The following is a 12,253-nucleotide window of genomic DNA, read 5'->3' as shown; positions in this document are numbered from 1 at the left end:
GGTCAAGACCACGAATGCCAACTTTTTTTTGGAAAAAACTGTCCATTTAGTCAACAATACGTAAGTACGGTATGGGGCCAGACAATCAACGTTAAACAGCAAAATCAGCGCCATCGTGGCATTTCTAAATTCTCCTGGCTGCGACTGCAAAAAAAAACTTTTAATAAAATACTACTTTTAACCCAAGCCTGTTCCAAAGCAACCTCCGCCAAAACGGAAACGCCCGTGATGGAGAAAACGCAGCTGTGATAGCAGCGGGTGCCCTACAAGATAAACTGGCTTTGGAAGAAATCACACTCGAAAACAAAGTCTAAAATTAGGACTCATCATCCACTACAATCAAGTTGGAAAACGCTAGATCTCAAGATTATTTCAGGCCTTAAAATTTAAAAGCAGAAAAAAAATTCATTCTGGAATTCGGCACGTGAAAATAACAAAATTTATTTCAAAGACATGGCGCAAATGCGAGAGGTGCAGACAAAAAAGTGAAAAGTGTTATCTGTGAGAGATACAAATTGTTCAAAAGAGCACAGGAGTCAGGTGAAGTGTTAGTGGCAGTTTATGCCGTAATGAACGCGCAAGCAGTAGGATCAGAACTAGGGGTGTTAGAAAACAAATAGGTCAAGGATTTATACATCTTAAAAAGATGTGGAAAACGTTTTAGACACTATCAGCCAAAGATGCGCTCAAACGAGCAAAAAACAATTGAAAAGAAAAAACAATCAAAACAAAGGCTTTTCGGTCAAAAACAGTCAGCGGGCACAACTGTGAATTATGCTAAGAAGCATTTTAGATTGCATCTATACAACTCAGTCGGTGAGCTCAAAACGAAAAACTTATCCAAAAGTCGAGAAGTTATCAAAAATGAGAAAAGATAAAACCTAAAAAGAGAGGTGCGAATCAACTAAATCAAGAAGGTAGCGATAAAGGAAATCAAACGGAAAAAGAAATGATTAAAACCACGTGAAGAAAGAAGAAATTTTGAAAGCAGAGGAAAAAAATTAGATCTAATTGGAAAGTGCAATGTCGAACATACCTCGAACAGGTTTAAATAAACAGAAAACAAAAAAGGAAATCCAAAACAAAAAATGCTACCCACTTCAGTTTTGGAGTCTGAGAGCTGAAAGCTTGAGAGACGCTCCAAGAAGCATGACGGAACCCGAAGCCATGAGATATGACCTTTGGTCTGTACTCATAGAGTAATTTCAGATAAGGTACACCGTCTGTTCGTCACGCTAGCTTATTTTCGGCCGGATAGATTTGTGCAACTTCTTAGTCTAAAACCAATCTTAATCTTACTCTTATATCTCCTAGTCTCAAAAGTTCTAGTGTATACTGGTTTATGCGAGTTAGTTCTTGGAGTTTATCCAGAAGGAGAACAAATCTAATCAAAATTTTATTGAAACTGTTCTGGTGCTGAAACTGCAGGTAGTTTCAGCACTTACAAATAAGTGTCAATGTTATTGATGGAACATGATTAGTTATTTAGTAGTATTTTATAGTGATAGTTTTATCAATAATATAATTGTATTTACATCCAATTATAAATTCTAGTTTAGAACTGGTTCCAGCCAGATCATACAAAATAATCCTTGGGAACAGAGCTGCTGAGAAATAATCCAAAGTTGGACCAGGATACAAAACTGAATAAGGAGCTCACAGTACAGGATGAGTGGAAGCCCACAAAAGAGCTTAATTGACCCGAGGAAGAAGGTCATCATCTATCCAGAAAAGGCAGTTTCCAACTGTCAGAGCAGTCGGCAGAATTGCGTCGACTGAACCCATCGAGTACATTTGACAAAAGTTTACTGACAGAACTGATATATGCAGACACATAGATGGATCGCGTCGTAGAACGGGGGGGGGGACGAGGGGACCCGAGAAAAGCGTTGACGATAAGAGTATACTGTGGACACCCCGACCAAGCGGCAATTTTGGATGTGTCAAACTAAGTGTGAAGGTGGTTGCGCATGCATGAGGACATAAAGTTATTGTGAACCTAGCGGATGAAGGCAGAAGTTGCAGTACTTATGGTAACAAGTATAAGTATATTAGGCTAAATATATTATGCCTAACAACTCCACAAAGTCTTTACCAGTGTTTACCATGCCGCAAAGAACGCTACCCCAAGAATAGTGAAAAAGACAGAAGAGAACAATCCAGAACTTAGAAAAGAGTTGTGATATTCATGGGATAAAAGATTTATCGAAGACAAAGAGGACGTTCAGAAAGTAGAACTGACACAGAACCTACTCAAGAAGGACGAGCAGAGGAAGAGCGGCAAAACTCATATAAATCCCCCGTTTTTAGGCACTTTTTGGAAAATTGTCACCAAAAAAATTGCGTTTTTTCGGCGCGCGCTCCCCCCTCAAAACGAGTATATATTGGCGCCAAAGGCGGCGCCCTAAGAAAAATTTTACGGTCCGTGCCAAAAATGGATATCTCAAAATAGTACAAAGGTGGGACCCTTTGGGTCGGCAGGGGGTCGAATCCCTGAGGGGGGGGGGGGCGTTGAGCAAATCATTTTTTAAGGATGCAGATAAAATCCAAAGGCAAATTCGGGTTTGAGCGTGAACAGTACCAAAAACTTGATCAAACAGAATCGAAAAAATACCACAAAAAAAAACGAAATGACACAAAGTAAACAATTGTCGCAACTACTTTGATTGGCGCTTAAAACTCAAGCGCCAACAAATTAAAGATTGCGATATTTTTTCCGAAAACATTACGACATAATCAATAGAAAGTTAACTTTGCTCATCAACGCTTCAGGGGACCAACAAACAATCACTCAGCTGCTGTTGCAACTCTGCTAATAAAATACATCGAATCTGTTCGCACGTAATAGTGGAAAACTTCTTCAACCTCGAGCACGTAATAGTATATTAAGCGGGGAACCCTGATTCACGCGCAATATTCCTATCGTGCCGAATGTAAGCGCAGCAGAGCAAGCGAATTCTACTTGCCAACGCCTTGTTACGAATTGTCGCTTGCTGTTCCGACCATTTGAAAATACCATTTGAGCATTATACGAGAAACTTCTTTAAAAACTACCCCACCCAGGTTCGAACCCTCTTATTTCGCTGCGGTTCTCCTTCCCTACCTCTACGCTACATATCCATGATACCTTGAAGATGATAGAATGCTATGTAAAATATTAATCTGTGCTAATATCCTTAGCATTGGCTCTACTTATCAGCTGGTTATTGATCTAAATGAACACACTTTGTCGCAACAATATTTGCGACTAAGGTCGGGAAATAAGAGCTCATATTATAACACAAATTTTTCTCGTGCAAACAGCACAACTTCTAAGTTTAAAACTGAAAGCTCAAGGCAACTAACTTCGCTGAATTCAAATCTCATAAAAAATTTTAAATATTTCAAATGTCGCTCTTTTTCTGAACGTTCTTGTTCCTTCTGTTTCTCTAGAAAGTTCATAACTGTCCCCTTTTAGATACCTTAACCTTTCCGTTTCTTATCTTATCTTAGTGTTGTTGCCAGGTACGTGCATACAGACGAGGACATTGGCGCCCAACTACGACGAAAACTAACCTACGATATTTTTGTATTTCGACTGTTATTTGTTTTTTTTTGTGTGATAAATTTGTTAATTCGTTGGATTGCTTTGCGTTACTGGAACCTACTGGATTTCTTCGGACCTCCACACCGAACTATTAGTTAGAAATACATTATTGTTTTGTTTTGTTAAATATAATGGCTGTTATGAGATCACAATGTGTACGTGCATACAGACGAGGACATTGGCGCCCAACTACGACGAAAACTAACCTACGATATTTTTGTATTTCGACTGTTATTTGTTTTTTTTTGTGTGATAAATTTGTTAATTCGTTGGATTGCTTTGCGTTACTGGAACCTACTGGATTTCTTCGGACCTCCACACCGAACTATTAGTTAGAAATACATTATTGTTTTGTTTTGTTAAATATAATGGCTGTTATGAGATCACAATGTTCAAAAATGAACTCAAATAGAAATGTCACTGAAAGTAATTTTGAAACCGCATTACTAGTTGATACTCATTTGAAAATGAAATAAAGTGATTCAGACAGGTTATTTAATACAATTAATGGTTTAATTACAAATATTGACAAGCTTGAAGTAGTTGAAAGTCTGATGACAGATCTAGATACTATTATTACGCCCCTGAACGATATTGTTAATAATTTAATGAGCGGACGTAAGGAAAAAAAAGCAACAACTGTTACTCACTCGATTGAAAAGTAGTGGGCTATAGGAAGCACCAGATTGATTCAGTGTCGAGAAAAACCCGTTGGAATTTTTTGATCTTATTTCGAACTAATATATTGTGAGCGTGCAGGCTTTTAATAGCTTATTTTAGCTTACTTTAATCCGTGAAAACTTAGTTGTACTCAAATAAAAGTACTTTTAATTTTTTAGCGCCATTTTGTACACGAAGGCTAAAAATTCCAAAAATTTCTGCAATTTTTTTTTCCTTTTTCCTAGTCAATTTTATTCAAAACCTGTTTTCCGAATAGTCCTTTTACTATGACTGTCAAATATGCCTCAGTTCTTTTTTTCGTTCAGATCTTTTCATCACACCATGCGGAAAAAAACGACACTAATCTGAAAAAAAAAACGTTGTATTTTCTAAGACTGTGGTCGGAACATTCTGTACTACTTGCAGTAACCGGCTATACTGTTTACGAATAGTCTCCTGTTACGAATTGTCGCCCTACATTTAACATCAACACGTAGGAAAACACTTTCAAGTAAACTTTCAATTGTTTGATTGTAAAATTATTAAATTAAACTGTGTGTATGATAAAAATTTGAAAGAAAAGCATTTAGTTATTGAAAAGCATTCCAATTCTTATGACGCGGTTTAACAATCATGGCGGTTCGTTCTTCAATCCATTTGGCTTTTAATGGATGGGACAACACAAAAAAAATCTTTTTAACGTCCAGATAAAGACAGCTTGGATAAAAATACGTTTAAAATGACCTGTTTATCAGCGCGGCGCAAGAATTGGATATAGCTCTCATTTCTTTGGGAGAACATTTACGTATATATAGAAAAATTAATTGAAGTAAATTAATATGAAAAAAGTCGAAGACTAGGCACATTGATTTTTATAGTAGCCAATTCAGTCTATTATTGCAAACGATCTCCCATAACTGAAGCTAAATATTGTTTTCAAGTTTTGGAAAAGCTCGTTAATCCAGTTCAATAATTGTTTCAATAAAGGCCATGCGAGCGAATGTTTCTATAATAATTCATCTACTGTTTAAATGCTATCTGCTACTTTATTCGCAACCGATAAGTTCAATTGAGGTGTCGAAATTCTCACTGGCGTCACTTCAGACTGAGTGACCCCCACCACCCCAATTACCCCGGAAGAAGACGACGTTGAGATGGGGGTAGATGATGATACTTCTGTGGTGGGGGAAGGGATCTCTGTTCCCAGTGGTACTGTATTAGGGGTGGTGGTTACCCTTCGACCTTGGCCCTCTTTCTCCCCCTTTTGGGGGGCTGTTTGTTGTTGTTGAGCGCTGTTGTGAGACTGTGTTGACGCCTTCATCTGCTGCTGCTGATACTTGCGCGCTATTTCCGTCTGTCTCAACTGCAACAGAAGAATTATGCATGCACAAACATTTACAAATGATATGTTAACAAGTTCACAGTTGAAGAATGTTTTTCGGCATTTTGGTTTTGATTTCACGGTTTTCTTGCTGTGATGAGTGAAAAATCAAAAGGTCAATACTCACGGCTTCAATGGTAGCTAGCAGTTGCAAGTTGGCAGCTCGGATATCATACTAAAACATACCAGATTCTAAGTTTTCCAATGAAAGATTCAAATAAGCTTCAAGTTTTAAACTCCTAGATTAAAATCCACTTACGGTACATGAAGGATACACGGCTTCTTACAAAGAAAAAAATATTGCTTCGTAATTATGCATAACTTCAACCATGCATATTGCAATTTGCTTCAAATAAAGCCTTTACTCTATTTTCGGGGTTCGCTATACATTAGGCTATTAGGCTTAACGATTGTTAGCAACACATTAGGCTATGACTTTCAATCTAACTCGAACGTGAAAGATACTCGAACATTCATCTGATAGCCTTCTCACTTGTCTAAATTGGCTCTAGTTAACAACAACCGATTTAAACCATCATAGCCTAGTTGTATCATTTCAGCTAAGAACAATTGATTCTATAAAATGACTTTGTTGTAGTGTAAGCCCATTTTGAATCGGTACAACTGGTTTTTAAAAAGATGTCAAAGATGTTCCCAGTCAAAACTGCAATTCTTTGACACTTCTACCCAAACTTTTAATCATTTATAACTAAGCTCTGATCTGATGCAAAAAATGTGTTGCAATCACCTGTATCGAAACTGAAGTTCATTACATGGAAAAGAAGATTTGTTAATATTGATGTGCAGGTTCAGGTGTACATACTCTAGGGCAGAAGAGTGGGTTGTGCCTGAAGTAGTATGCCCTCCAGAGCTTCATGGCCCTAGTGGACACTGAGGGCAGAAGGGCCCCCTTATTCCTGCTGAAATTCCGGTTGAATAGTGGGTTCAACAGCCCCCTCCTCTCTTCCTCGTCAAACAACAAATCCGTCCAGATCGACTTGCTCTTCTCGCCCACATTATGCTAATCACAAAATAACACTTTTTTCTAGAGTTTTGGCCTCAACTTGCAGTGTTAATTAATTGTTTGCTCTGTATTAGCCAGCTAACTATCCATTTTTGAGCACTTTATGAAACGTTTCGATCAAAATCACGTTTTTCCAGAGCGCACTCCGTGCTCAAATTCAGTGTGCATTGGCAGCGAAGGCGAATTTAGACAATTTTTGGGCTGGTTGGCCAAAACAGGAGGTTGAAAAACAGTTCCACGAAATGAGGATGGTCGAATAACTTACGCTTTGTCGTTCCTTGTCGCTGGAGTAGAGGAATGTTCCATACTGGTTGCTGTAGAAACCGTCCAGTATCTTAATGAGGAACAGCTGGTTGAACTCGAACGCGAGTGTGAACTGGGAGTGCATCTGCCACACACACTCTATGAACTGGAGGAAGATGGGCGACTCCTCCTTCTCCAGACTCTGTCTGCACGTTCCATTTCTCTATAACAACAGTTGGACGGACAAAATCGGCCTTCCTCCAGCTTACTTTTTAAACCTGCTGCTATTCATCGAAGTCTTCCGAAGACACGCAATCAAACCATTGGTAAACTACATTGATGAAAGAAGCAAAAACCACAAACAAAAAATTGCGAAAACACATACAATCAATAACCCAAAAAAAATCGAATACAAAAAACTAATAAAAACAGCTGATTGAACAAAAAAGCAGAAAAGGTTGAAACCAACGTTATTGTGCAAACTTAAAACAAAAATATATATTTTTTAATAAAAAAAATCGAACATTTAATTTTTTTTTTCCTTTTCAAGTTTCACTTTTATTACGAAGGGTCTAGGAAAAAGATTTAGATTTGCCCAGAACATTTTGTAAGACTTCAACCATTCTTATAAAACCCAACAAAAAATAATTCAAAAAATCATTTGGAAAATGAGCCGACGGAATTAAAGCCGACACTCAAAAGCCAAAAAATACCGAAATTATTTGGCACAAAAATACTTCAAATGAACCCATGACAGGCACACAAGGCATATACCTAACATGAGCATACTGAATTTACCTCTGCAGTAAAACACGAGCGAATTCAATCCACGCGCGAATTCTGTGGATAAAGTTGTTTACGGGAAAAAAAGTCTAGTAACCGGTTGTAATACCCTTACTTATCGCAAGGGTAACCACATATCATATTTTTCTATATAGTTCATTTCAAACAAAATAGAACGAAGGATTTAAGATCGGTTATTGGCAGGCAGTAAGGATTTATTTATAAAGGTAGTTTTACGACAAACCTAAATTAAGTCACAAATACAAAGAGAATTACATACAAGAAGCGAGTCAATTTGGAAGTAAAATCAATAGATTCAACTAAATATCTCATCAAACCCAGAAACCTCCCTCGCGTTTCCAAAACTTGTGCCTGTTCACCTATTTGAAATTTCAAGTAGTTTCTCAATTCAAAAATGCGTAAAGAAATTCATATGCAACACATCTGATATTGAGTAATACTTGAGAACTTGAAAAAATGAGTTATTGAAAATGGAACCTGATCTAAACTATATTTTATGATTGGATAAATTAAATGTTTTACCAATGTAAAGTATTTAATATTAACCAATCATGATCCATCTAACTAACAACCCACTTATTTGTAAGTGCTGAAGTTACTTGTAATTTCAGCACCAGAGAGATTTGAATTTAACTTAGAAATTAGTTGGACTCTCCCGAGCACTTCAGCAGCCGCAATAAACCAGTATACCCTAGATCTATTGAGCCTAGCAGAGACTAGTTAAACAACCTGAGACTAGATAGTATAAGAGTAAGATTAGGATCGGTATTAGACTAAGAAGTTGCACGAATCTATCCGGCCGAAAATAAGATAGCGTGACGAGCAGACGGTGTACCCTATCCGAAATTACTCTATGAGTTATACACCCCTGTCATAACTCATCTGGTGCGACCATAAGTCTCGAACAAGACCTTACTAGATTAGAATTAACCAAAAATAGATTAGAAATTAGACAAAAACATTTACAAAATGTTATACGACAATAATTTAATTGAAATGTCTCTCCGACTCAATAGATCAGAGCCAATATTCCGAACCATAATAGAACTACCCGGAATTGGAAGAAGACATCGAACCAAAGACGACATACGACAAAGTAGAAACTTGCCGTATAGTTATATGATAGTTCGGCAAAAGCCAGAACAAACTTTTATATTTCGAATACTACTTGCAATGAATTTAGATTTCCATTTGCAAACATAAAACCTTGAAGTTACTCTTCAAAATCATTTCAGGCGCTAAACAAAATTAATATTATACAATAACGATTGATAAAAAGATCTAAGATCGTTTTCTTAAAATTCTGCAGTATTATACAAAACATGTTTGAAAAATATTTATTGGAAAATAAAAATAAAAATTAGTAGCATGACAATAAATGGTTAGTAATCATAAATCATCTTGTTGTTCCAGCTTCATCACCTAAAACATAACAGCAATCATAAACCCACTAATATCATAAAAACACTAAATCTTTCCTTTACACAAATTTAAAACTTTATTAAAACTTAAAGTCACTTAATTTTAAAACCAGATCATCAAGGCTTATCCTTGGATCTTAAATCATTTTCTACTTAATTAAATTTTAAATTTGATCATCAAGGCTTATCCTTGGATCAAACAGAACAACTTTGTTCTCCCCCACCCACTTAATTAGTGTCTAACGACCTCAAACGTCGATTCACTACCCAACCCTTTCTAAAAACCCAGGACTAATAGAAATTTTTACACAAAACTAATCATTCAAATTAGGATAAACAGTGAAGAACTTCGGTTATTCATCCTTCACTTGACCCCCCCTCTTACCAGACCCAGGATAAATCTTAGACTTAGTAAGTTTAAAATAGTACCTAACGAACTACTCGCGTTCTAATTATACCTGAACCTTGTGGATCGATTTACTATTCTCCAACCCTTGAACACAATCATTACCCCTAAGTAAGATTAAGTAAGTTAACACCTTAGCTTATACTAGTCACGAGAAAGTAAAAATCATTCTTCGGAATCGATATACTTTTCTCTCCAACCCTGAACAAATAGACCCAGGTTAAGCTAACCAAAAAATCGTAAGAACTAACAGTTTAGGAAAATAGAAATCATTTAACAACCTTTGCATCCATCATTCTAAACCTTATGTCATTTAAAAACCTAGGAAATAAACAAACAATCATTTTACACAATTGTGAAATAGACAACAAAAAATACGACCTTGTAATCACACCTCATACACAAACAGTTGGATACATTCGCACAAAACGACAAACACTAAAGAGAAAAATAATAACTAAACAAAGACAAATAACACGAAAAAGATTTTCAAAAAATCGAAACGCATTTTCAGAATCAGAAACCAACAGTTTAGACGAACTTTACAAACTAAAAGAATCAATAGATAAAAATTACCCACTTCACGATCAATTATATTTTTCTGACTCAGAAACAACTTCAAATTCATCACAAAGAGGAAAAAGAAGAATAAAAAAACAGTACAAACAAAAACCAGTACATCTATACAATTGGAATCAACCAATTCGACATATTAATAATTACATATTAACAGTCATCGAACGAAAAAATGAGTTCAACACACACCCCAGGTGACGAAACTCCAGATGATGATGAAATCTTTCCTTTTATAGTAGACGCAGATACTGATAGAGGACAACACATATTTTGTCAAAATTTACTCGTAAATTTATTTGAACCCGGAATCAGTCCATGTAAAACAGAGTTCCCCGATGTAAAAATCAAAAGACAAATCATAGATCACTATCTAAAAGATATATGTAACATAACACAACAGTATGGAATCTACTCTATAGAATTCACTTCCCCAAACCATAATAATAGAACATATACTATTCAAACAGACGATCTTGATTTAGAATTTTCAAAAGTTTTTTCAGAATATATAAAAAGCATCCAATACCATAACTCACAAAGAGCAAACTCCATTTTCACCAATGAAGTTTTCGCAATAATATATAGTTATATTTCGATATTAGAAAATGAACTCCCATTAACAAATGTCTCACCGACAGAAACATCTAAACATTTAAGAGTACGACATGAAATCACACTACTCTCTAGTTATTTAAACATCATTAAAGAAAATTTCACGAAAGACGACGTTTCACAACATACCAAACACGATTTACAAAAAATTTTGGCATGGTTCATAATAGATTATTTCACACACAATATTGATTTAATTGCACAAGCAAGAAAAAATTTTAGACCCCAAAATTCGAACGATGATACCGCTATCACAGAACAATCAGATTATGTTTGGGACCCCGAATGGTCTCATCCCGCATTTATAAACTTTCCACAATCAATCTCAAGTCAAGCAATAGGTACAATATCTTACATAAGAGATTATGTAAGAGTAATACCATTAACAATTGATGCAACACCATTAAACTATAATACATTTTTACCTGATACACAAAATAATAGTTTAAACTCTACAGTCATACACAATGAAAACCTCAATGGAACTAGGAATCTTACTCAACAAGATATCCAGACACCATCACACTTCATAAATGAAGAAATTGTACACACAACAACTACACAACAAAGTATTTCACCAATACGCCCAAATTTAACAACACCAAGAAATACAAATCCTTCACAAACACAGGTAACCTTACAATCAACCGTAAAACCTTCGGTTGCTCCAAAATATTCACATATGGATTACCAAACATACAGACCCATGACAATACCATCAAAAACACGCAAAACATTCACTAGAAACAACTTTGCAGACCATAATTATAATTATACACATCCGTCAAAAACAAATTATCAACCACAAAGAAATTTTAATCAATATACAAAACCTCGAAACTGGGATAACCCAACGGCCCAATATAATTCGAAAAATTTTCAACCAAATCCTCCACAGGATCGCAGTGAAAATTACCCATTTTTTCAACAAAATAAAAATAAAAAACAAACATCTTATCAAATGGATTATTTATCCTCAGATGAAGATTTCTTACAACCAGATATATTTGCACCAAATACTCAAGAATATCGTAGACAAGGAATACAGAAAACACGTACAAATCATAGAAATTTTTCTCCACAATCAATAGATGCACAATATCAACAACCAATTCAACAACAAAATCCAATTAATATACAATCTTTTCAACCAATTCAACAACAAAACCCAATGACTACACACTCGTATCAACCATCACAAATGCAAAACGAAATACCACTCCCATATTATCTCCAACAACATGAAATAACAAGAAACCAACAACATGAAATAACAAGAAACCAACTTTCAAATTTTTCTCAAATGCCAAATGCAGCTGAATCATTACAAATGACAATGAATCCATACCTTATGGGTGGATCATCAATAACATCAAACAAACCTTTAATGGTCTTCACAGGAACAGACCCTGAATACTCTGTAGAAGATTATTTAAATGCAGTAACAGCAAATTTGATTTTAAATATAGGACCTGAACCAATTAATACGCCACTACATCAAAACTGGATACATCGACGCACAGCGTTGATACAAACAACC

The 12,253-nt window shown here is 35.8% G+C and overlaps 1 protein-coding gene across 1 annotated transcript in view; it reads right to left on the bottom strand.

Annotated features, from left to right (window-relative positions):
• Positions 1-4,977: 4,977 nt before the first annotated feature.
• LOC134843716 (myotubularin-related protein 2-like) overlaps positions 4,978-12,253 on the bottom strand; it is a 28,954-nt gene continuing 21,678 nt past the window's right edge. Inside the window, exons 9-12 of the mRNA XM_063859963.1 lie at positions 6,917-7,117; positions 6,451-6,648; positions 5,755-5,802; positions 4,978-5,609 (exon numbers count right to left, since the gene is read on the bottom strand). Coding sequence (XP_063716033.1) covers positions 5,274-5,609; positions 5,755-5,802; positions 6,451-6,648; positions 6,917-7,117 — 783 coding nt within the window. The 3' untranslated portion in view covers positions 4,978-5,273. The remainder of the gene's footprint in view (positions 5,610-5,754; positions 5,803-6,450; positions 6,649-6,916; positions 7,118-12,253) is intronic.

Source organism: Symsagittifera roscoffensis, chromosome 4 (assembly GCF_963678635.1).
Source record: "Symsagittifera roscoffensis chromosome 4, txSymRosc1.1, whole genome shotgun sequence".
Classification (NCBI taxonomy): domain Eukaryota; kingdom Metazoa; phylum Xenacoelomorpha; order Acoela; family Convolutidae; genus Symsagittifera; species Symsagittifera roscoffensis.
This window is presented reverse-complemented; position numbering and strand designations above follow the sequence as displayed.